The sequence below is a fragment of the Callorhinus ursinus genome, unplaced genomic scaffold (assembly GCF_003265705.2).
Source record: "Callorhinus ursinus isolate GAN/ISIS: 27379988/994484 unplaced genomic scaffold, GSC_fseal_2.0 scaffold7, whole genome shotgun sequence".
NCBI lineage: Eukaryota > Metazoa > Chordata > Mammalia > Carnivora > Otariidae > Callorhinus > Callorhinus ursinus.
In genome coordinates this window covers 52,096,658-52,119,696 of record NW_027397069.1, presented here as the reverse complement: position 1 = coordinate 52,119,696, position 23,039 = coordinate 52,096,658, and the positions used below count along the sequence as shown (strand labels likewise).

The following is a 23,039-nucleotide window of genomic DNA, read 5'->3' as shown; positions in this document are numbered from 1 at the left end:
CAATGGTGGCCTAGCACCTCCTCCAGCTGGTTGGGTAACTTTAGCATAAGTCTAGAGCCACCTAGATAGAGCTCAGTCTTAGTGACACATTAGAATCACCTGTGTAGTTTTAAGACCTTATGCCCTAGGCCTCACCTGGGGCTCATAAAAATCAGACCATGGGTTTAGTCCAAGCATCAGTATTTTTAAAGCTCCCAGGTGGTTCCATCCTGCTCCATGGTCGAGAACCCCAGAATTAGGGCAGGTAGGGAGGGAAAGGAGCAGCCAGCTGCCTGGTCATATCTTTCTCTCCCGCTTCTCCAAGCCCAAGGGTTAGAGATCAGGAGCTAGAAAAGCAGCCCAGACAGGTGTCCATGGAGGTATCCAGGCAAGATGTGGGTAAGTGGGGGAGGTGTCTTTGAGCCCCCATTTTAATTCTAGAGGTTCTCTACCCTAATTTCCATCTTCCTCCCCAGTCACAATCACCAGGAGGGGACAGGCTGCAACCCCTCCTCCCGATGCCCAGAATCGGTTATGTTAGCTTATATCCCCAAGGGAGCATTTACACACAAGAAAAAAAACAAACCCTAGGCATAGGAAAACCAAGTTTCTGTAAAAGAAATAGAAGACGACCAACATTTACCCCACAATTCAGAAGCAACACACCATACAAAGGAACAAAATGAATAAGAATGATACGGCAGTACTAGATACAAAGATAGGTTTAACCATAAGAATTTGCAAGACCTTTTGGGAAAAAAATGAAACCTTAAAATCATAGGACATAAATGACTTGTTGAAAAATACAATGTGTTTGTAATGGGATAACGTACCATTGTAAATTACAGGACTAAGATATTCATTCTCCCCTAAATTAACCCACAGTTTCAGTTCAAATGTCAGAAGGATTTGAGGAACTTGAAGTTATTGTAAAATGTTTATGGGAAAATAACCATCACAGCCTCTCGAGCAAGGCAGAGGAAGGAACAGGGAAAAGCCAGGGCTCCCATCCCCCAGTCCAGGGCTTACTTTACCCCACTTGGCTATAGTTCTGAGTCGCATTTAAATAGCCTACATAAAACTGAAAAGCAACGCCGTTTTCATTATGGAACGGTTATCTTGCTCACAGAAAGCTTTAAAAGTTAATACAGAGTCTGAAGGTCATCAAAACTCCTCAAGTTTGTCCCTTTGAAGAATTCTCATGGCGAGGACCACTCCAAGGGCACAAGGACAAAAGCAGTATCATTAAAAACAGTGGGAGCAGGGGAGTCCTCCATATAAGCAAACACGTTCACCCTAGGCTAGAGAGCCCCCCCCCACCTCCAGGAGCATGCACACCTACAGCAACACCCAAGTATTGGAGCAGGAATGGGTCCAGACAACAAACATGTGTTTCCTTTTGTTGCTGTAAAAAACTACCACAAACTTAAACACTTTCTTTAGCTCAAAAAAAAAAAAAAACCCCACAAAATCATTACTCACAGTTTTAGTTCAAGGTGTAAACTGGGTCTCACGAGGCCAAAATCAAGGTGTCAGCAAGTCCACTTTCCTCCTGGAGACGCTAAGGGAGAAGGCGTCCACTTGAAGCTTCTAGAAGACACCTTCTGCTCTCGGCAGAGACTGAAGCGCTCTGACATACCTCTCCTGTCTCCGCTTCCACTTTTAAGAACGCTTGTGATTAGACTGGGTCCACCTGGATAACCCAGGGGTCGCGCCCTATTTAAAGGTCAGCTATTTAGCCTTAATTCCCGTTTCCTGTGCAGTGTCCAGGAGACAGATGGAGACTTCTGGGGGGGGGGGTCATTATTCCCACCACAAAATGCATCAGGGTCAAATATTTAGTGGGCTGAAGTTGGTTAAACAGTGTCTTTGTTACTGTCACAAAACTTAGAAAAGTGAGGAGTGCTTCATGAGCAAGTACACAGTTTAATTAACTGGATCCGCAACCACCCCAGGTGCCCAAAATAAAGGAGGGCTTCTCCCCCAGTTAGCCTAAAACATATCCTTATAAGGTGAGGTGGAGAGCTGAATCAATTTTTCAGATGTTCCTATTTCCATCAGGTAGGTATTCTATGTGAAAGTATTCTTTTGGTCTGACTTATTCTAAGTGCTCCAGTTTTAACATGTGGATAGCCTGGCAAATTAACTTCTCCACAGGACGCTAAAGTTAATTAATTAATGTGTTTTGTGGAGTGTGTGTCTCTGTGTGTGTGTGTTTTAACCTGAATACACAATTCATCAAGGAGCTAGTTCTGTATCACTTTCCTGCATTTTCCTTAAAACTATCTGGCTCATTAGATTTTGACTGTGACTTTTGCTTCTTAATGTCTTTCAAAAATATAAATTGCTTCCATATTCTCAGGAAAGTACTATCCAGGGGAAGTGCAATTCTGAAACTGTGAAGCTGTATTTTTATTAGGACACACAACATAGCCTTTGTACACCCAGGCTTAGTGGCTCAGAATCGTTTTTCTATTACAAAGCATTAGGGGATTTCCTCTCCTGAAAAATTTACATAGTCACAATATAAATTTTCTATCCATTTTCAGGCGGTTCCTGCCCCACTCTTACCCCTGAAATCATCTAAAGGTTAAGTTGGAAGAAAAAACATTCAACATCAAAACAGGTGTGAGACACTAATCAGCTGGAACCCATGGAAAGAAAATAAGCATAGTAAGAAATCATGAAGGATTAAATGCTAACAAGTCTTATTCATTATGTCTCAAAAACATAGCATAAACTTCTGTAAAAAAATATAAATGGTTAAAATAGTAAATTTTACATTATGTTCGTTATACCACAATAAAAAGGGGAATTCAGACATCCCTTATAGGTACAAATTTCCATTTCTTTCAACATTTAGTGCATGTAAGCTCTCATAATTATTTTCTAAAACACTCAAAACAATAAGAGCACAAAAAAAGGTGAACACTTAGCAGATGCTTATTTTTTCAATATAAAGTATACAATTTTTATTAAAAATATCAATTATATAGGTGTAGGTATTTAACATGAGAGGAGACGGGGTGGGGGTGTTAGACTACCTGCAAGCTCACTAGTCAGCAATGGTGTGAGGCTTAGTAGATGTTTAAAAACATATCTCACAGATATAATATCAGTGAAAAGCCAAGCACAAAAGAATCCATACTGGTGATTCCACTGTATAGAGTTTAAAAGCAGATGAAGCTAACCTACCGTAGAGGTCAGAAGAGCAGTGACCTTCAGGCAAGAGAGAGGAGGAGTGCACAAGAAATGTCTCCAGGGCACCTGTGAGGTGCTGGTAATGCTGTGTGTGTCAGGTGCACGGATAGGCTCGCCTTCAGTAACTCACCCGGCTGTATCCTCTCGACTTACACACTTTTCTGTATGGATGTTATACTTCAATTAAGTTGTGTCTGCTTTAAAAAACTAGAGGAAATTATAATCTTTTAAATGTTAAAATTGTTAATATTACTGTAATATTAATGTAAAAATGTTAAATTAGAAAAAGAAACAAACCTGAGAGATGTGTATTAAAGGCTTACAGTACATGATGACTCCTTAACCGTGAGCTCCGAAGCAGCAGGTCCCATATCGTACCTCCTTCATGACTCAAGGCCATGACTGGCCTTTCCACGAGCGTAAATGTGAAATTTATGCACAAACACAGGAAGAAGGAGACTTACACTTGTTGCACTCATCTTATCAGTAGGACACAACGTGGATGTCGGGATCCAGACCTGAGGCTGCAGAAACCAGGCCTGACTGACGTGTCTTGTTAAGCAGCAGATTCCCTGCAGGGAGGCAGTTTGACTACCCCCTGCCCCACTGCAAGCCTGTGTGCCTGATGGCTAAGCCGTCCCGAGGCCACAGAACAAAGCAGCACACAGACCATGGCGCCCGGCTGAATGTATCTTGGAAAACCTAGTTCCACCACTTACTGTGTGACCCGAGGCATGTTGCTTAATTTCTCTGTGTCTCAAGTTTTTCATCAGCAAATGAGGAGAATATAGTGTTGCTATATAGCAACAGTGTTGCTATGAGGATCAGGTAAGCTAATTTGTGTAAAGTACTTAGGACAATGCTTGGAACATAGGAAACCTCATACAAGTATTTGCTACCATTATCATTGTTATTGTTATTATTATTACTACCACCATTGCATAGTGTCCCTGATGTAGTTAGGTTATAAACATAAAGTATCATTATTAACTCCAGGATATTAGAGAAGGAGTAATATCTATAAAAAGCCCTCATGTTTAATAGCTTTATCTTTATCATCTAAAAAGACCTAATTTATTAGAATTTTTAGTGCCTCAAATGACCTATATTTGGGCAAACTCTTGCCCTTACCCCTATAACCAAGATAATGAAGAGGATTATGTCATAATTGTTCATAATTGAACAATAATAGTCATAATTGTTCTTTTTATGTCCCAAAGGCCTCTGAATTTATCTGTTCCTTTATTCCACAGATCCTTATTTAGCATTTAACATTTAAATACTATGTACCAGGCATAACTATCTTAGGAAAACTCCTTGCTTTTATAGAGTTCACATTCATGGAAAAAAACAGCAAACAAGCAAATAAATAGACCAACAAAAAATTTCATGTAGTGACAAATGCTATGGAGAAAACAAATCAGGGAAATGTGCTATAGAGTGACTCAGGTAGGGTGAGGAAGGGCTAATTTATGTTAGCTTCTCAGGAAGGGTCTCACTGGGGAGAGGGCATTAAAATTGATGCCAAATAATAAGAAGGAGCCAGCCAAGGGATTATCGGTGGAGGGCATGTTCCTGGTCATGGGATCCGCAAGTTCTAAGGCCCGAATGTGGAAACCAGCTTATGGGGTTGAAGGATCAGAAAGAAGTTAATGCAGCTCAAGAAATTCATCAAGAAGGGATGAGCGACAGGAGACAAGGAAGGAGAGGGAGGCACGGCCTTATAACCAAGGTAAGGAGTTTGGACATTGTTCTGAGTGCAGTAGGGGACCTCTGAGAGTTTTAAGCAGGGGCAGGGGTACATAGGTAAGAGCAGAAACAGTGAGAGCAGTGAGGAAGCTCTTGCGGTATTGGTGTGGAGTACAGAGACGGCTGTGGAGATGGAGAGAGGTGAACAGATCCGGGCACAAAATATATTTGCGAGGTAGAATTAAGAGGATGTGGGTGAGTTTTTTGCAAGGAGAGAATAATGGAAAGAATGACTCCTGAATTTTTGAGCCGTGCCCCTGGATGGATGGTAGCACCATTAGCTAGGATGGAGAAAGGATGGGAAATTGGCAGTTGGGAGGTGGTGGGGGGGACAGCATGCATTCCAGAGTTCTACTGTGGCCATGTAAGGTTAGGGGACATCCAAGCTGAGAGGCAAAGTAGGTAGCTAGATATTTATTTATTCCTTATTAAAGAGTTATTTGTGACCTTGAATAGCATACTTTTATTGAAGAGCTTCATGAACCTGGGGGTAGAGGTTTTATTTGCTTTCCATTCCCTATCTCTTGTTTCTATTCCTGTCTCCCACATATAAGATCTCACATAATGCTCAAGTGCATCTCCAGGCTCTTTACAAATAGGCACTCTTAATCCTTAAAGCCTAACAAAGTATTAGCTGTAAAATGAAAGCAATGAAAAAGCTGACTAAACACTGATGTAGTTGAAGGCCCCCTAGCCTAGGGATCTGGAGGCCACGGTCCTAACACAAAGTGAGGTACAGAAGAAAACCAAAGAGTCCTACATCTGAATCCTAGCCCATTCATTCAGTAAGGGAAAGACCTAGAGCCAATTATGGAATATCTTGAAACCTCAGTTTTCTCTACCTGAAAATTGGGATAATAATTCTTGCCCTATGGGTGCCTAGTGAGAATGAAGTTTGTTGACATCTGTGGAGGTTTCCACAGTGTCTGACACACGATGGACACCTGTAAATAGGTGCAAATAGGACATCTGTAAATAGGATTCTTTCACTCTTTTTGCCAAAGAACCACTTTTTATCAGTGTAAACTTTCATAAAGCATTTAATAACTCTCTACCTTGGTTCATCGACTTTGAAAGGAAGCAGCTTCACCAGATGATCATTAAGCTCCGTGTTAAGTGTTGGAAAACAAAAACAACAACAAAAAGTGATCTTCTTGATAACAACCAGATAAACTTCTTAGTGAAAGCCGCTTTTTAACCTGATATCAGTGCATCTTTCTGCAAACTTCTTAGACCAGGGAAGACAGGGCATTCAGAAGCAGAAATTACACCAGAGAAATGTCTCTCCAATGTCACAAAAATGTTCTCCCCCAAATCACTAAAATTTCAGGATACAAATGCTTTGCAGAAGATGGAGTAAATGAAATCCCACTGAGTAGCGACTTTGGGATCACTCACTGCAAATACAGTCTGAGAGAAATCAAAACCCAAAGCTCTTCATCTCAGGCTTCCCTAAACTGGATGGGAAGTTTGGAGGTCTGGGCCAACCCAACTGATGAGCAATGAAAGGGATGGGAAAGTGGAATTGTAGAGAAACTTCTAGAATCCTAGCAGCTCAAAGAGAGGGTGGCTACGACAGGAGGGAGATCCTGAAGTTTAGTTCAGGTTAGAAAAATGAGTTGCTAGTTGGGGACTGTCTATGTCCCCTCCTCCACAGGCACTGTCAGAACAAGAGCTTATCCACCTTTGTGACAACAACATTGATCTAAATCCAAGGTGAGCACATCTGAAACCCAAGCTGAGAAAGACCTTGCTTGAGCACTGGACTTAGGAACCAAGTCAAAATTGTCTTTAAGCCTCTGGTGGAAATTGTGTCAGTCTATTAATACAGGGACAGTGACTCCAAGAGTAAAGCCAAGGTGAGAAGCCCGTAAGAGATATGAAAAAGAAGACCCAAAGAAACTTTATTTAAAGTTCCAAACCTGTGCCGAACTAAATGAATAATGAAAATTTTGTCTAGCCCAGAGATATGTCTTCTTTGGCTTGCACAGTGTGTAATTTTTTTAACTGAACTTGATTGTCCTTATACACTGTCCAGTTTACCAAGCACTATTCTCCCTATCATCTTATACCCCAGGACATAGCTCAGTTATACCATGCTAGCCCCATAAGCATTTCATAGATACCAGTATGTGATGTTCAGACTGATTCATTTTTAAGTATTAAATACTTGAACATGCTGACTGCAGAGATGACAGAGAAAGGGGACGATCACAGGAAAAAGATAAAAATAGGAAAAGGCCAGAAATTCTAGCATCGCCATCTTTGGAAGAGGCATCTCCCCAGCTCAGCCCAATTACAACAGCTACGAATCATGCCATACAAGGGCCAAGTTAAATGGGTGCCTGCCATATTTGTGGCTGCCTATCTCTTTCAACTAACCTTTCTATATTTGGGGAAATTCCCAAGAGGCTGAACTCAAATTCTAAGCCTCCCTTATAGCTAGGACATTGGCTTATAGCCTAGGTTCACCCAAATAGCAGTCCCCTGGCAAAACTGTTATGTGGAAAAGAGCAAAGCGAACGAATAGGGTGAGCAAACTGCCCCCATTGTTGCCAGCATGGAGGTGGCTGAAGTGTGAGGCTTCCGGCACATGCACAATTGAATCCCTGTTATAGAAGTGGCATTGGTGAGGCAGGAGCTTCTGTTGTTGTTTCCCCTGGTGCTCAGTGGACAAGGAAAACAGTGGAAATTTCCTCATCAAACCAGGTCTGGAATGCAATTTTACTCCTGGAATCTTAGCCTGGAGCCCAGCTCTGTCAAGAATTCTTTGAACTACTCAATATCATTTTATTAAACTCATTTTCTGTTAAATCAGCCCAAATCAGCTTCTATAACTTAAAACCAAAGTACCCTAACTGATAAAACAAGCGATGGCAGACGGGTCTTGGAGAACCTTTTATTGGGGGTACCTTGGGAGAAAGCCATTCACACTAATTTCTATGAAACCTAATACCTGTGAAAGAAGCCCCAGATTTTATGAGGCCATCTTTGTCCCCACAGAGGAAGTACACAGTAGAAATCTCTCTTTATTCTTGCTCTGTGAATCCTGCATGTACTTTCTAAAGTAATATCACATTACACGTATTACTCAGTACTCCTGGCAGTTGACTTAATTATTACCATCCACAGAAGAGGTCATTACATTTTCACCATTTGCTAGTCAGTTATGGAAAGTTGCAGCGCTGAGTCCATTATCAACCATCTGGGAGATGGTCTTGCTCTGTAAGGCCTCTATGTTAAGTGATGGATGGGTTCCATATTAACAGACCTCTACCCGAGCAAGCAAGGCACAGATTTTTAAGCTTAAACTGTAAGGACGACATCAAGCTGGTTTGGATTTCTGTTACAACCAAACAGGGGGCATTGGAGGTTTGAGCTATAGAAGGGATTTTTAGATTTTTACATAGGATGAAGAACTCCGCACATTAAGGGAGGCTGTAGAACATTCCTATCTAAGATTTCCATCTGCCAGACAATACTGTATTTTACTACCAAAGGAATAAAAATTCCCATTGTCCATCATGATAATCTTTTAAAGGGAATACTATAATAATCGAATGATCCTCATTTAAAAGGTGAAAATTCTCACAGGGATTAAGTGGCTTGCTTAAAGGTCCTGGGGAATCCAAACTTGGGTTTTCTGATGTCAAGCTGATGGCTTTTTCTCCTACATCAGTGGCTTTCAAAGTGTGTTCCTGGGAGTTCTGGAGATAAATATATACGTATATATATATATATGCAATGTAATATTATTCAGCCATGAAAAAGAAGGAAGTCCTGTTATTTGTGACAACATGGATAGACTTTGAGGCCATTATGCTAAGTGAAATAAGTCAAGGAAAGGCAAATACTGTATGACCTCAATTACGTATGGAATCTAAAAATATCAAACTCATAGAAACAGAGTAGAATGGTGGTTACCTGGGACTGAACAGTGGGGGAAATGGGGAAATGGACACAGGGTACAAACTTTCAGTTATAAGACAAATAAGTTCTGGGGATCTAAGGTATAGCATGGTAACAATAGTTAATAATACCATATTCTATATTTGAAAGTTGCTATGAGAGTAGAGCTCCAATGTTTTCACCATAACAATAACAACAAAATGGTAACTGTGTGAGGTGAAGGATGTGTTAACTGACCTTATTGTGACAAACATGTCTCAATGTTTAGGTGTATCATATCATCTTAAACTTATACAATGTTACATGTCAATTGTATCTTAATAAAGCTGGAAAGAAATAAGCTATTATCTTCCCTTTTCCCTTTCATACTTTTATAAGATACAGTGGAGTTTAATGGAGGATATGTGGTGTGTGATATAGCAGACTAAAACAGAAGCATCTATGAGAATCCAGCTGTCTATTAAGAAGCCAGACATTAAAAGAGACTTTCAAAACTAAAAGCCCCTCCTCACACTATTTGATTTGTTCTGGAAAATATAATTATTTTTCATAAAAATGTTATTTATGTTAATATGGAATGGGTTTATTAGCTATTTTTGATGAATTGATAAATTATTTTAAGTGTCCTCAGTTTTCATTTATAATAAACAAATATTTATAGGTATAACCCACAGAAACAAAGATTCTTTGGAGTCCTCAATCATTTTTTTAAGATTTATTTATTTATTTGAGAGAGAGAGAGAGCGCTTAAGCGGGGGGGGGGGGGGGGGGGGGGGGGGGAGGGACAAGCAGACTCTGCTGAGTGCAGAGCCCACATGGGTGCTCCATCCCAGGACCCAAGATCATGACCTCAGCCGAAATCAAGGGTCAGATGCTGGGGTGCATGGATGGCTCAGTTGGTTAAGCATCTGCCTTCAGCTCAGGTCATGATCTCAGGGTCCTGGGATCAAGCCCCACATCTGTCTCCCTGCTCAGCGGGGAGCCTGCTTCTCCTTCTGCCCTTCCCCACCTCTTGTGCTCACACTCTATGTCTCTCTCTCTCTCTCTCTCTCTCTCTCTCAAATAAATAAAATTAAAAAAAAAAAAGAGTCAGATGCTCAACCGACTGAGCCACCAAGGTGCCCCTGGAGTCCTCGATCATTTTTAAATGTGTAAAGGAGACTTGAGACCAAAATATTTTAGAACTGCTATCCTGAATTAAGCTGCCTTTAAAAAAAAACAACAACTCCAGGCTAACCACAGATTTACCTAGTTTATTTTTAACCAGCTGATGCTGGTGCTAAACCTAGTTTTTCTGCTTACATCTCTGTGCCATTTTTCTCCCCAGTGTTGTTTTGGATCGATGAGATCATGAATGAGAGCAAAAAGTCTTGGATTGTAAAGCAGTGATTATAGACTCAAGTACCTTCTCCCTCTCAAATTCCTAAAGTACCTAGTTCACTGTATGTTCGATTAATATTTAATTAATGGATGAATGACTGAAGCTGATTGCTATCACACAGAGAGAACCTACTTGATGCCCCTGATAAATAACATGTGTGCTTGCCCCTGAGTTCACAGGTGCGTGCCAAACATGGCAGAACTCAGCCCCAGCAAGGCCAAGTGCAGTGCAGCCTGGAGGCCCAGCGATCATATACCTGTCTCCCCCATCCACAGCATGCCGCCATCCAGATTCTGTTTACCTACGAGACCCAAATCAGCAACCCTGTCTCCTCCACGACTCTTTCCTGGAGACAGTAACCCACCACGAGCATCACATTCTTACCTCATACATCAGTCTGTATCCACATCATCATCTATTTTACCTCTCAGTCTCATTCTATTCTGCACCACGGTCTTTGTAGAGTAGGTGCGTATATTTTGTTTTCCCTACAAGATCTTAGGCTTCGTGAAGGTTCTCAAAGGCCTTTTGTGGCACCCAAGAGTCTAGCATAGTGCTAAGGAAATGATAATCACTTTCATCTTAAAAGTTTACGAAAGAATTCGGACACATTACCTCACTGTGTTTTCACCAAAGCCCTATGTGTAAATTGGGAAGGCCTCAGTTTATTATCTCTACCTTACAGAGGGAGGTTTTAAAGTTAAGGAACCGGAGGTCTCCCAGCCAGTGACTGACAGAGTCAGGATGCACCCCTGCGTCTTGGGATGACCCAGCCTGTGCTATTCTCATTGTATCATGCTCCCGTTTCTCAATACATACTTATTTAATTTATCTGAAAAAAGAGCTTTGAGAAAAATAACAGTTCTAAATCCAGGTGATGAGTCAAAACATACAAGAATAAACCCAGGTCTCTTGATTCCCACGCAGGCACTTTGTTTTACAGCATTTTTCCCTCCTGCTTTTAGCTGTTAAGGTAGTCAGCTCCTGTGCTGGTTGATCTTATATGTAGTTCTCACAGCACACAAATTAGCATCACAATAATATCCATTTTCCTTCTGTCTGCCCTATGCGGCTAATCAGCAGCCACATTTACTGTGTTTTCCTAGCAAAAATGAAGGGAAACATTATAAAATAATTCAGTAAATTCAAGCTGGGTCTATAAAATTGATTATAGTTCACATTTATCATGACTCCTTATCTTTGCTCCCCTCCCTTCTCAGTCACTTACTCATCAATCCCTCCAGAATTTACTAAGCCCCTAGGATAAGCAGAACTGCATCAGATGCTGGAGTGGCTTGCAAAAAGTAAAAGATATCCCTGCCATTAATGAGATTATCATCTCATGGGTGAAATGACACTCCTAGAGAAAAATTCTATGGTATTAGAAGTGTGAATTAGCACAGTATAAATTATTTATGGAGGCAATGAAGGAATATAGAGTAAAAAGTTTCTTATTACAGAGAGAACTTTAGGAAAGCTTCCAACAGAGGATGTCTTGAAAGAAAGATGTCATGAGCTATGTCTTCAATGTAGGATATGGTTTGGGAATATAACCTCTATCTGTAGCCCCCAAACCCAAATAATCATATAGTCAGAGCAAAAACAGTGTGCTTCCTATGCAAATGTAGCCACAAAATAAGGTTGCCTCAGTCCACCATGCCCAGCCAGCTGCCACCCCTAGGAACCTGCTACAGAGAAATTCTGGAGTCCCCACTGGTTGGTAGAGCATTTCAGGGAAGAGGATAGAATCAGAACTGGTCCAGGGCAAAATGGAGAAATGAGCCTGTACCTTCCAGCTACTATTTCCTGTGCACCTTCCCCCACGGGAAACCCAACATGCCACAGACACCACAGCCCTCTCCGACCTGCAACTCTGAGCTATGCTCTGTGTCTTCTCTCCTATGACTGCCTTCCTTTCCAAGGGCCGTGCCTTCCAAGTCTCCCCGGCTGTGCATCTCTGTACCACTTACAACTTGAGTTTGGATTAATAGTTAACCCACCGAAGTTTTACAGGTACAAAAAAAATGGGACCTCTCTCATTCTAACGGTGCGACATGGCAGTGTACCAAGCAAGCTACCGGGAAAAGACACATGTGGGAACAGGCAGATTTTGAGAGCTCCTCAGATCATGCTATGAGATTAACTGAAAAATCAAGCTATGTGTAACTCCATTCTCAATAATTCAAGAGATAGCCTAAAGAAGAGAGAAAACACCACATCACATGACTATGTCAAAAACTGAGAACACTGAATCACATTAAGACCAGATCACAAAGACCTTGGAGGATGGGCTCAGTAGTTGGTAATGGCTTGAGCATTAGGGACACTGTAGTTCTTCATTATGTAATATGATAAATGTGGTGCTTTGGGAAGGTGTGTGTAAGAGAGTCTAGGGGAAGGAGAACTGACAACCTGTAGGTCTGGATTATGTGGGTACCTGCTGCAAGCTAACTTTCCAGATACCATAACTGATTCTGCACACACACTCTCGGCCAGTCTCTGAAGTGAGATGTCACACGTGAGACTCATTCTCCAAGCTTTCAGAAAGAATCACCCTTTTAAAACAAATCGAAGAAAGGATGTGATCCTTTAAAGTTGAGGTTCAGTAATATGGGGCAGAGATGAATTTTTTCTTTTTATTTTTAAGATTTATTTATTTGAGGGGGGAGGGGCAGAGAGAGAGGGAGAGAAAGTATCTCAAGTAGACTCCCTGCTGAGCTGGGAGCCTAAGTCGAGGCTTGATCTCATGACCCTGAGATCATGACCTGAGCCGATGCTTAACCAACTGAGCCACCCGGCGCCCTGGAATTTTTTTTTTTATAATAAACCTCTGTTAGTGAGTATGTTGCTAAAAGAAACCTTTTCATTGTTGGCAAATAGTGTACTATCCACTTATTTAAAAAGAGTCAGTGGATGATAAGGTGAATTGAAGAATTTGAAAAGTTTCTCCATGACTTGTGATTCCAACAGCAAAATGAGGCTCTGATACTTTATCCATATGCCATCCTATCATTCAGATCCTATTTGGGCTTCGTAACATATTGACAGGGAAAAAAGATGGTCCATGGAAGTCAACTTGCCTAGGATGAAAGACATGAATGGGCTACCAGGTGTCACAGTGACAGGTGACAATCCATATCTTGCAAGTCAGAACTCAGCCCCTTTGCCTTTCAAGAATGCAAGATCATGATATGAAAGCACAACTTCTGGGCTATGAAACCAAAAGGAAAAGGAATGAGGGTCTGAAGAGCAAAATACCACCTTTCTAGGAATCTCTGGCAGGGCAGTTAGCTGGGCCACCAACTTCAGCAGTTCACAGCTGGTCATACTTCAGGGGGCTCTGAGCATTTCTTCTGAGTATCATCTATTGCCTGGGACAGAACACAAGCTTTAAGCCTTTTTGGAGATTTAGCCACAACAGTCAAAATACTGAAACAAGGATACGTGGCTTTATACAATAACCTTACTCAACACATTTTTGTTTTTCAGATAACTCATGCCCAAGTTGAGGGAGGGGTAGAGGGGAAGTTTCTTTCCCTCTCCATCATTTCTCCACTTGGCTTTGCTGTGGGAAGTCAGCCTCAGTCTATTGGAAAGTAACAGATTTAACAAAGGCAAAGGGAGCAGCTATAAACTACTCAATTTAGTTTCATTTCAAAATAAAGACATTATTTATTTATTAGAGAGGGAGGATGGGGTGGGGGCAGAGGGGAGGGAGAGAGAATCTTAAGCAGGTTCCACACCCAGTGCAGAGCCAGGTGCGGGGCTCGATCTCACGACCCTGAGATCATGACCTGAGTCAAAATCAAGAGTTGGACGCTTAACTGACTGAGCCACCCAGGTGCCCCTCAAAGTAAAGACATTTTTACTATGCGTTTAACCCTATACATCCCAGGTTCTCAGCACTAGTTGTGTATCGGTGTTACCCAGGTATTCTTTTGTTTGCATAACAGTGTTCATGTGGGGCCTGAGCATTAGCATTTTAAAAAAGTACTGATGTCAGAACCTCTGGGAATGGAGCCCATGCAATGTAATTTTTAAAAAGCACCCTAGGTGATACTAATATGCAGCTGAAGTTAAGAATAACTGCCACATAAAAAAGAAACTGGGGCTGATTATAAGGATTTTAGTTTTGGAATACCTGTCTGGCCTCAAAGAATAATGTCTCAACAGAGGAAATTTTGACTTTGAAATTAAAGAATGAAAAAAGAAAGAAAGTATCTAGGTGCAGAGAATCATCAGAGTGTGTGTGTGTGTGTGTGTGTGTGTGTGTGTGTGTGTTCTGTACATAGGGCATTGATATAACTTAGTGTTTATTAACTACCTTCAGGGCTGGAACATTTTTGCTAATCTGATGAAAACTCTGTCTCAAAAAAATGTACATATATGAAAATTCTGCAGATTTTAGGAATATCACAGACTTCCTAAAACCAATGTTAAGGACCTCTGGTATAGTCATAAACTTTTATAACTACTTTTATAAATAAGCAGGTAAAAAAAAATTATCCATAAGAAATGAGAGACCTAAGTAGGAGTCGACTTTGCGCCCAAATGGCTGTGTGAACCTACATAAATTACCTAAGCTTGCTCCCCCACTCCCCAGCTTTTCCACCAAGTGAAATTTTTATCTACCCATAGGACAGTGTGGGTAATGTTTTTACAATTGTGTAAAAAAGGTCTAGAGTCAATGAATATATGTGAAAGTACTTCAAGAAGTTATGATTTATTATTAGAAATATCAAGAATTGGTCCAAGGGAAAAAAAGAATTGATTTAAGAAGAAACATACAATTTCTTGAGTAACTGACATGTTTATCTAGCTCTCACTTTTATGGACATCTGCCTGTCAGAAGACCACAGATTATAAGGAATTTGGTAACTCTTGAGCTTTACACTTAGTATTAGAAGGATGAGTCCCAGCCCCAGTTCCCTATATACTCAATCTCTCTCTCCTCGCAGTATGATGACAGTCCTGCAGCATTCACTCATGGTGCTTTCTGTCAAACTGCTAGTAAATCCATTCTAACATGAAAAAAATTCAGCATAAGTTAAAATACAAAGGAAAGATAGTAGTTCCAGAGGAAATGAAACCTATGAACCAAAATTCAGTCTTTTTCACAAGAGCCCTACAGTGTTTGTTCCTTTCCCCTCTACCTCCCACAAGACCCGAGGCCCTGGGGACTCCCACTGTCATGTTCCCTATCAGAGGACCACCACCTAGTAAGGCAACCTTCTTATTTTCCAAGGAGACACCTCAGAAGCACGTACCAACCCGAGATACTAACGTGTGAAAATCTAGGATTGAGAATAAAGCATATCTTTCCCAGCCAGTGCTTCTGAGTGAAGGCCATTTACCAGACAGTGGTTAGATGTTAAGCAGGGGTACAGTAAGCAGAGCTACCCTGAAAGGAAGACACCAGCCCCAGCCTTCGTGTGCCTGGGTGTCAATGTTTCCCATTCATTTCATTGTCCAAGTCGTAATGAAAATGTGCATGGAGGCTCCAATACTGATAGTGAATCTTCACTGCTATTCACCACTCCTCAGAAAAATATATTAAGCAAAATGCAGAGTCACGTAGTTTAAGCTACTGTCTGTTTGTTCATAAAGGAAAATGCTTTATATGCAGAAATTTCAAGTGAGAGGAGATGTCAGGTCTCCAAAATCAGCTATTATCAAACAAAGCAGCCAGAAAATTAATGCACTGCAGATGGCTGTGACCGCAACCTTGGATATGAGCCAGCGTCTTCATCTCTCTTGGTAGGAGAGTGTTTCTGAACTGCTTCTTGTACCCACAAAGCTTCCCTAAATGTTCTAGTTCTCTGATGTAAAATTCTTTCCCCTCTTTTACAGAGTATTGCTCTGTCTAGTTCCTCTTTCCTATAAACCCTTGCCGACCCCTTACTAGGAGTGAGGCACTGAGAAAGAATGATATACAACAGTAGTCAGGACATTTTTGTTGAACGTAAGAAGGAATGGACCATTTAAAGAACAAATCAGTTTGATTCTTCTCCAAATCAAGGACCCGCTTTCAGACAGCCTGCTGTGCCTTCTTGCTGTATTCATTTTAAAGTGGCTCTTGAGGGGCGCCTGGGTGGCTCAGTCAGTTAAGCATCTGCCTTCAGCTCAGGTCATGATCCCAGGGTCCTGCGATCGAGTCCTGCATCGGGCTCCTTGCTCAGTGGGGAGCCTGTTTCTCCCTCTGCCTGCCGCTCCCCCTGCTTGTGCTCTCGCTCTCTGACAAATAAATAAATAAAATCTTAAAAAAAAATAAAATAAAGTGGCTCTTTATCCCTGGCAGCTAAAAGAGGGAATCTCTACTTCAGTAAGATGGCCGCATCATTGCTTTCTAACCCTGGCCACAGGAGTTGAGCCATTCTGGACAGGTGTGTGTGTGTGCGCATGTGTGTGCTCTCCCAAACAAGGACACTCATCTGATTTCCAAATGATTGAAGAATTTGATGTTTTAAATAATACTTTATTCTGGTTGAGAATTGCCACTTACATAAATCACTAAGTTGCAACAAATAGGGCAAAAGACTCTCAAGGTAGCAACTTCTTTCGCATTAAGAAAATGCACCCCCAAGAGTTAAATAACAATAATACACCTTTTTTCACACAGTTATTTTATGTGTTATCATGACTAATAGTAATGGCTGTAATTCATCACATTAGAAAAGCGATCAACAGTTCTAGCTGTACAAAATTAAAATTGATTGAGGCCCTTTGTCACCCTGGCAGAAGCTAATAATTACATCATTATTAAAATGTAGCCAATAGCCAAAACTTTTTAACTTCTTTGGTTTAAGACAAAATAGAATGAAATCAAGTTAATGTATTCAATTTGAATAATTCTGTGAGGAAGGCTACTCCCATGTTTATCTACCATTGGCAGAACAGCCCCTCTGGACTAAACTGCTTTGCATATTTGATTAATTTTATCCTCCCCACACCCATGGAGGCATGCTGGTGCCCACATCATAGGATAGATGAGGAACTGTGGGGATGAAGTAACCAGCCTACTCAGCGGAGAGCCTGCTTCTCCCTCTGCCTGCTGCTTCCCCTGCTTGTGCTTGCTCTCCCACCCGTGTCAAATAAATAAATAAAATCTTTAAAAAATAAATATATAAAAAAGAATCAAAATTAAAGTTAAAAAATAAAAAATATATAATTGGTGAGTTACTTTAAATTCACACTAGAAAATCATATTTTCTAAAAATACCTTAAAATATGTGCAATTTTCTCTTAAATATAGAGTGTTGATGGTAGGAGGTGGGTGGGGGATGGACTAGATAGGTAATGGGCGCCTGGGTGGCTCAGTTGGTTAAGCGACTGCCTTCGGCTCAGGTCATGATCCTGGAGTCCCGGGATCGAGTCCCACATCAGGCTCCCTGCTCGGCAGGGAGTCTGCTTCTCCCTCTGACCCTCTTCCCTCTCGTGCTCTCTATCTCTCATTCTCTCTCTCTCAAATAAATAAATAAAATCTTTAAAAAAATAGATAAGTAATGGGCATTAAGGAGGGCACTTGTTATGATGAGCACTGGGTGTTGTATGTAAGTGATGAATCACTGATTTCTACTCCTGAAACCAATATTGCACTGTATGTTAGCTAACTAGAATTTAAATTACAATTTAAAACAAAATTAATTACTTAATTAAATCTATGCAATTTTCATGATTGAATGTTAAATGGAACAGAAAGATCTAAATCTGCACAAAGAATACTGCATATATATATATATATATATATTTACATATGCATGTAAATGGAAGAAGAAACTACATAAAATGTAAATTAGAATTTCCCCTGGCTGGCAAGAATATATATTAGTATTCTTTATTCATTGTTACATTTTTCTATTTTTCAAATTTTCTGAAAAGAAAATGTGTTTACAATTTTAGGAAGGTATTTTTATAAACTATACTCAGGATAAAATGTTAGGAGACAAATAGTTATAAACTGTATATGAAATTCAATTATAAAATGTATATGAATGCTGTGTATGTGTGTTTATCTAAAATAAACAGCATCACATTGTTAATGGTGATTATCTCTGGATGGTAGCATCATTGGTCATTTCTATTTTTGTGTGACTCTGTATTTTCTTCAATTAATAAGCGTAATGTTGTAATCAGAAAAAAATACAGCGTGAAGGGGCGCCTGGGTGGCTCAGTCCATTAAGCGTCTGCCTTTGGCTCAGGCCATGATCTCAAGGTCCTGGGATCGAGCCCTACATCGGGTCCCTCTCCCTCTGCCTCTCCCCAAGCTCGTGCTCTCTCTCGCTATCTCTATCACTATCTGTCTCTCTCTTTCAAATAAATAAATAAAATCTTTAAAAAATACAGCATGAAAAAGTAAAACTAGATTTATTATACTTCTTTTTTTTTAAGATTTATTTATTTACTTTAGAGAGAGACAGGGTGCATGAGCAGGGGTGAGGAGCAACGGGAGAGGGAGAGAGAGAGGGAAAGAAGCAGACTCCCTGTTGAGGATGGAGCTGGACAGGGGGCTCCATCTCACAACCCTGAGATCATGACCTGAGCCGAAACCAAGATTTGGACGCTTAACCAACTGAGCCACCCAGGTGCCCCCTGTAATTCTTTATAAGTAAAGGACTATCTCTGTAGGGCAATATAACATACAAGTATAAGAAATCATATATTATATGTAGCTAATATATATTATATGCATTTGTATGCATATTACAACTATATGTAAGTAATATGTCACTACTTATAACTATATATTAAATTTATATAACTACACAATATCTGTAAGTCTAAGAGAAATTTAAATTCTCACTGCAAATATATACTGAGCTTTTAAACAATGTTGATATAGAACCCTTTGCACAGCCGCCATTACGTAGCAATGCTCCTCATGTAGACAATTCCTTAATAGTCATGTGTCGTCTTCTGTCCAACTCCAGGTATATCCATGCCAATACCAGTCTTCGGCCTACAGGATGATTCCAAGGTCTTTAAGGAAGGGAGTTGCTTACTTGCAGACGATAATTTTGTCCTGATCGGCTCTTTCGTGTCATTCTTCATTCCCTTAACCATCATGGTGATCACCTACTTTCTAACTATCAAGTCACTCCAGAAAGAAGCTACTTTGTGTGTGAGTGATCTTGGCACCCGGGCCAAACTATCGTCTTTCAGCTTCCTCCCTCAGAGTTCCCTGTCTTCGGAAAAGCTCTTCCAGCGATCGATCCACAGGGAGCCAGGGTCCTATGGCAGGAGGACTATGCAGTCCATCAGCAATGAGCAAAAAGCTTGCAAGGTGCTGGGCATTGTCTTCTTTCTGTTTGTGGTGATGTGGTGCCCATTCTTCATCACGAACATAATGGCCGTCATCTGCAAAGAGTCCTGCAATGAGGATATCATCGGAGCCCTGCTCAACGTGTTCGTTTGGATCGGTTACCTCTCCTCAGCAGTCAACCCACTGGTATACACACTGTTCAACAAGACCTACAGGTCAGCCTTTTCCCGGTATATTCAGTGTCAGTACAAGGAAAATAAAAAACCATTGCAGTTAATTTTAGTGAACACTATACCGGCCTTGGCCTACAAATCTAGTCAACTCCAAATGGGACAAAAAAAGAATTCAAAGAAAGATGCCAAGAGCACAGATAATGACTACAGTATGGTGGCTCTAGGGAAACAACATTCAGAAGATGCTCCTACAGACATTATTAACACAGTGAATGAAAAGGTTAGCTGTGTGTGATAGACAAGTTGCCATAGCAACCACAGAGGGCATGCTCGGCAAATTTTCACCTATTCTGGGGAAAGAAAAGAAAATAGGGGGACTGGGAAAAAAATTAGGCCAGTCTAGTAGAACCAACAATAATATTTATATGCCTCATTTTATTCTGTCAATGAAAAAAAAAGCAGGGTTAAATGACACAAAATGTGCACTTCAAAAATGTTCTGACAGCATTTCAGCTGTGAGCTTTATGATACTTATTTTTAACATTGTAAATGATATGTCTTTAAAATAATTAGCTTTTATTGTATTATTATAATGAGGCTATAAGTCTAAATTACCTTCTATTTCAAGTGGAAACCTTGCTACTCTGTTGTTGTTAATTGATGGCATGAGTTGGTTACCTATTGCTGTAAATAACAATAGCTACAAATAGTGAAAATTGGTTGACTATCATACAATGACCTCTTAAAGAAAAATCTTCTTTAAAACTTACTATGCTACATATTTTGAACAACAAAAAAAGACACTAAGGAGAGTGTTATGAAATCTGTATTGCTAAGATAATTAAATGAAATACTTGATGACTTTTTCATTCCTGCTTTTTCATAGATGTCATTTGGAAATATTCACAAAGTTGCTGGCATTTGCTGCCTTTCAAGCTAATTCTTCTCAGAAGTGAAAAAGTTTTAAAATGTTATTTAATAACTACCGCTGCTTTCTCTTCTACTCTTTGTGCTTTATTCTGAATCTCCAATGTGGTCTTGTTTAGTGTTTGTTCTACTAGGTAAACTATCAAAAGGATAATTTAACATTACTAAATACGTTTCTAGAAATTGCTTCTCCTCAACAGCACCACAGCAGTGTTTGGTAACTCGCTCTTTGATGACTGCACCGTGCATGCGCGCCTTTGAGCAGTAAGCAGTATTGATGTAACTGTGTCACGATTGAGGAATAAACTCAGGTTTTTTGCTACTGACAGCAGAACCTTAGGACGTCTCTGTAAAATGCAGGTGGCTTTCCTATTGGCCCCATTAGGTAAACTGATGCTTTCAGATCAGTCTATATTCTTTACTAAAACTGTTCAGCTTTGGCCTCACGATCATCTACTGGGTGTATACTATCTGTGAAGAAATGTCCTAGGTACTGAAGATATAAAAATTAAAAAAAGATCCCTGCCTTTAAAGAAAATGACCTAATTGGAATGGTCCTCATCAAAAATATTAATTAACAGACATTTTGAGAATTGGTTCAAACTGTTTTCTTTTTACCTGGGTCAGAAAAAGGCTTGTTTTGACTCTGAGGGTAGTTTTCTCAGTAAGTTTCCCAATTGGTTGCCAATGAATACCCACCAAATGATCGAGGGGGGAATACCACAGGAGGTCAAAATTTGAAAGTAGTTTAGAAATACACACCTCGACTTAGACCCAACCTATCACAACCTATCACTAAAGTTTCAAGAAAATTTTGTTTTACTTCCCTAAAAATCTAATTTATTTGTTATTCACTGACACTGGACTCCCTAATAAAAAAGAGCAGTAATATAGTGTTTTGTAGAAAAGTTTGCTAAAGAGAGAAAGAGATTAACAGCACTTAATTCACCTTGATATTACTCTAGATTAAATTATACATCCTTACTAAAATAGATGTTGGATGATATGTGGTTATAGAAGAAATACTGAAGTATTTCTATTAAATGAAAAGTAGTTTTTTGCTCTAAGCCATTTGAGAAAATATTATAGATTTGAAAACTAAAGGATGTGGGAGATGCCACTGTGGGATTTGGAAATGCTTTAAGGCTATCCAATTATATCCTTATAGATACATTGAAAGGTATGTATTTCAAAGCTAGAATTTACAGTAAACCACTTATATCAAGGCTGTGTTTGACCTGAACCACTTTAATGATAATACCATACTAACCTATAAAAATACAAATGTTAAAAAATCTCTGCTCCAATGTATTTTGCCATAGCTTATAACTCTGCACATCTCATAAAATATTAGACAAAAGATTAGATTCTACTCCATATACTCAATCCTGATCAGAATGAACATAAATACTGCCTGACAGATGTCTTTTGACTACATATATATTACAAATGTGTACGTTTTTTCTTTCCATAAATATCTATTCAAGTGTACATAGACAAACATGTATCTGTGTATATGTACAGACATGTTCTCATGCACTTTATTCGATATTTATATATTTATATGGAGAAAAAGCAAGAGTCATTAATGAAAACACTCAGTATATACACATGTTTGCATGTTTGTATCCTGTCAATTAAAATGTGAATTCACATTCTAACGTTTCTATGACCTTCCATTGCTGTCAAAGCAGATTAAAATGTAACAGAAGTATCAGCTCTTTAAATAAACTGGAAGTTCGCCTAATTTTGTGGGAAGACTAACACAATTCTACGAGGGTGGTGAAAACAATGGTCCTTTATATAGTTGAGTGATCTTAAATAAACTGGTACCTTTGGACCCTTTTTCAGTCTGGGGACTTTCTGACTACTAAGGCTTTTAAAACACCCCCGCCCCGCCCCAGTGAGACACAGTGCTTGAATGATTTATGGATCTGTGATTAAAAGGCTCACTTCTAATCAATATTTTAAGTTGAACAGTAGATTCTTCTATATTTAAAGAAAGGAATTAAATGCCATGTAGTTAGGGAAACACTCAGTTTAGACATACTTCATCTACTTGGCCACAGCGCCACCTCATGGTCATTTTTTAAAGTGCTACCGTAGCCAAATTGAACTAAGTTACTGTAGTGCTTTTGGCAAAGGGTGCTTCTCCCATTTGTGCATCAACAAAACATATTTATAAAGTGTTAAATCATTCTGTGCAATATATAATAAATAGAGTGAAGATGATTTTGTGTAGTGATTTTAATCAAGGTGATTCTAAAAGATTTCAAGAAAGAATGAATAATTATAAATAAAGTACACTCAAAAATCAACGTAATTTTGTGAGTCCATAGTTTTGTCTACTAAAGGGAATTATTCAAACCTTTCAGTCATCAAACTAGGAACTCTATGGATCATCCAGATATTTTGAGAGCACAAAGTCTGTGCTTCTGAGGTTCAGTGACTGAACCAGGAT

At 39.8% G+C, this 23,039-nt stretch overlaps 1 protein-coding gene across 3 annotated transcripts in view; it reads left to right on the top strand.

Moving 5' to 3' along the window:
- The window catches only part of HTR2A (5-hydroxytryptamine receptor 2A), a 54,728-nt gene extending 31,903 nt beyond the window's left edge, over positions 1-22,825 (top strand). For all 3 annotated transcript variants that reach the window (XM_073894541.1, XM_025875093.2, XM_073894540.1), the window contains one exon: positions 19,147-22,825. In XM_073894541.1, the coding sequence (XP_073750642.1) occupies positions 19,147-19,946 (800 nt within the window). In that variant the 3' untranslated portion in view covers positions 19,947-22,825. The remainder of the gene's footprint in view (positions 1-19,146) is intronic.
- The last annotated feature ends 214 nt before the right edge of the window (positions 22,826-23,039 follow it).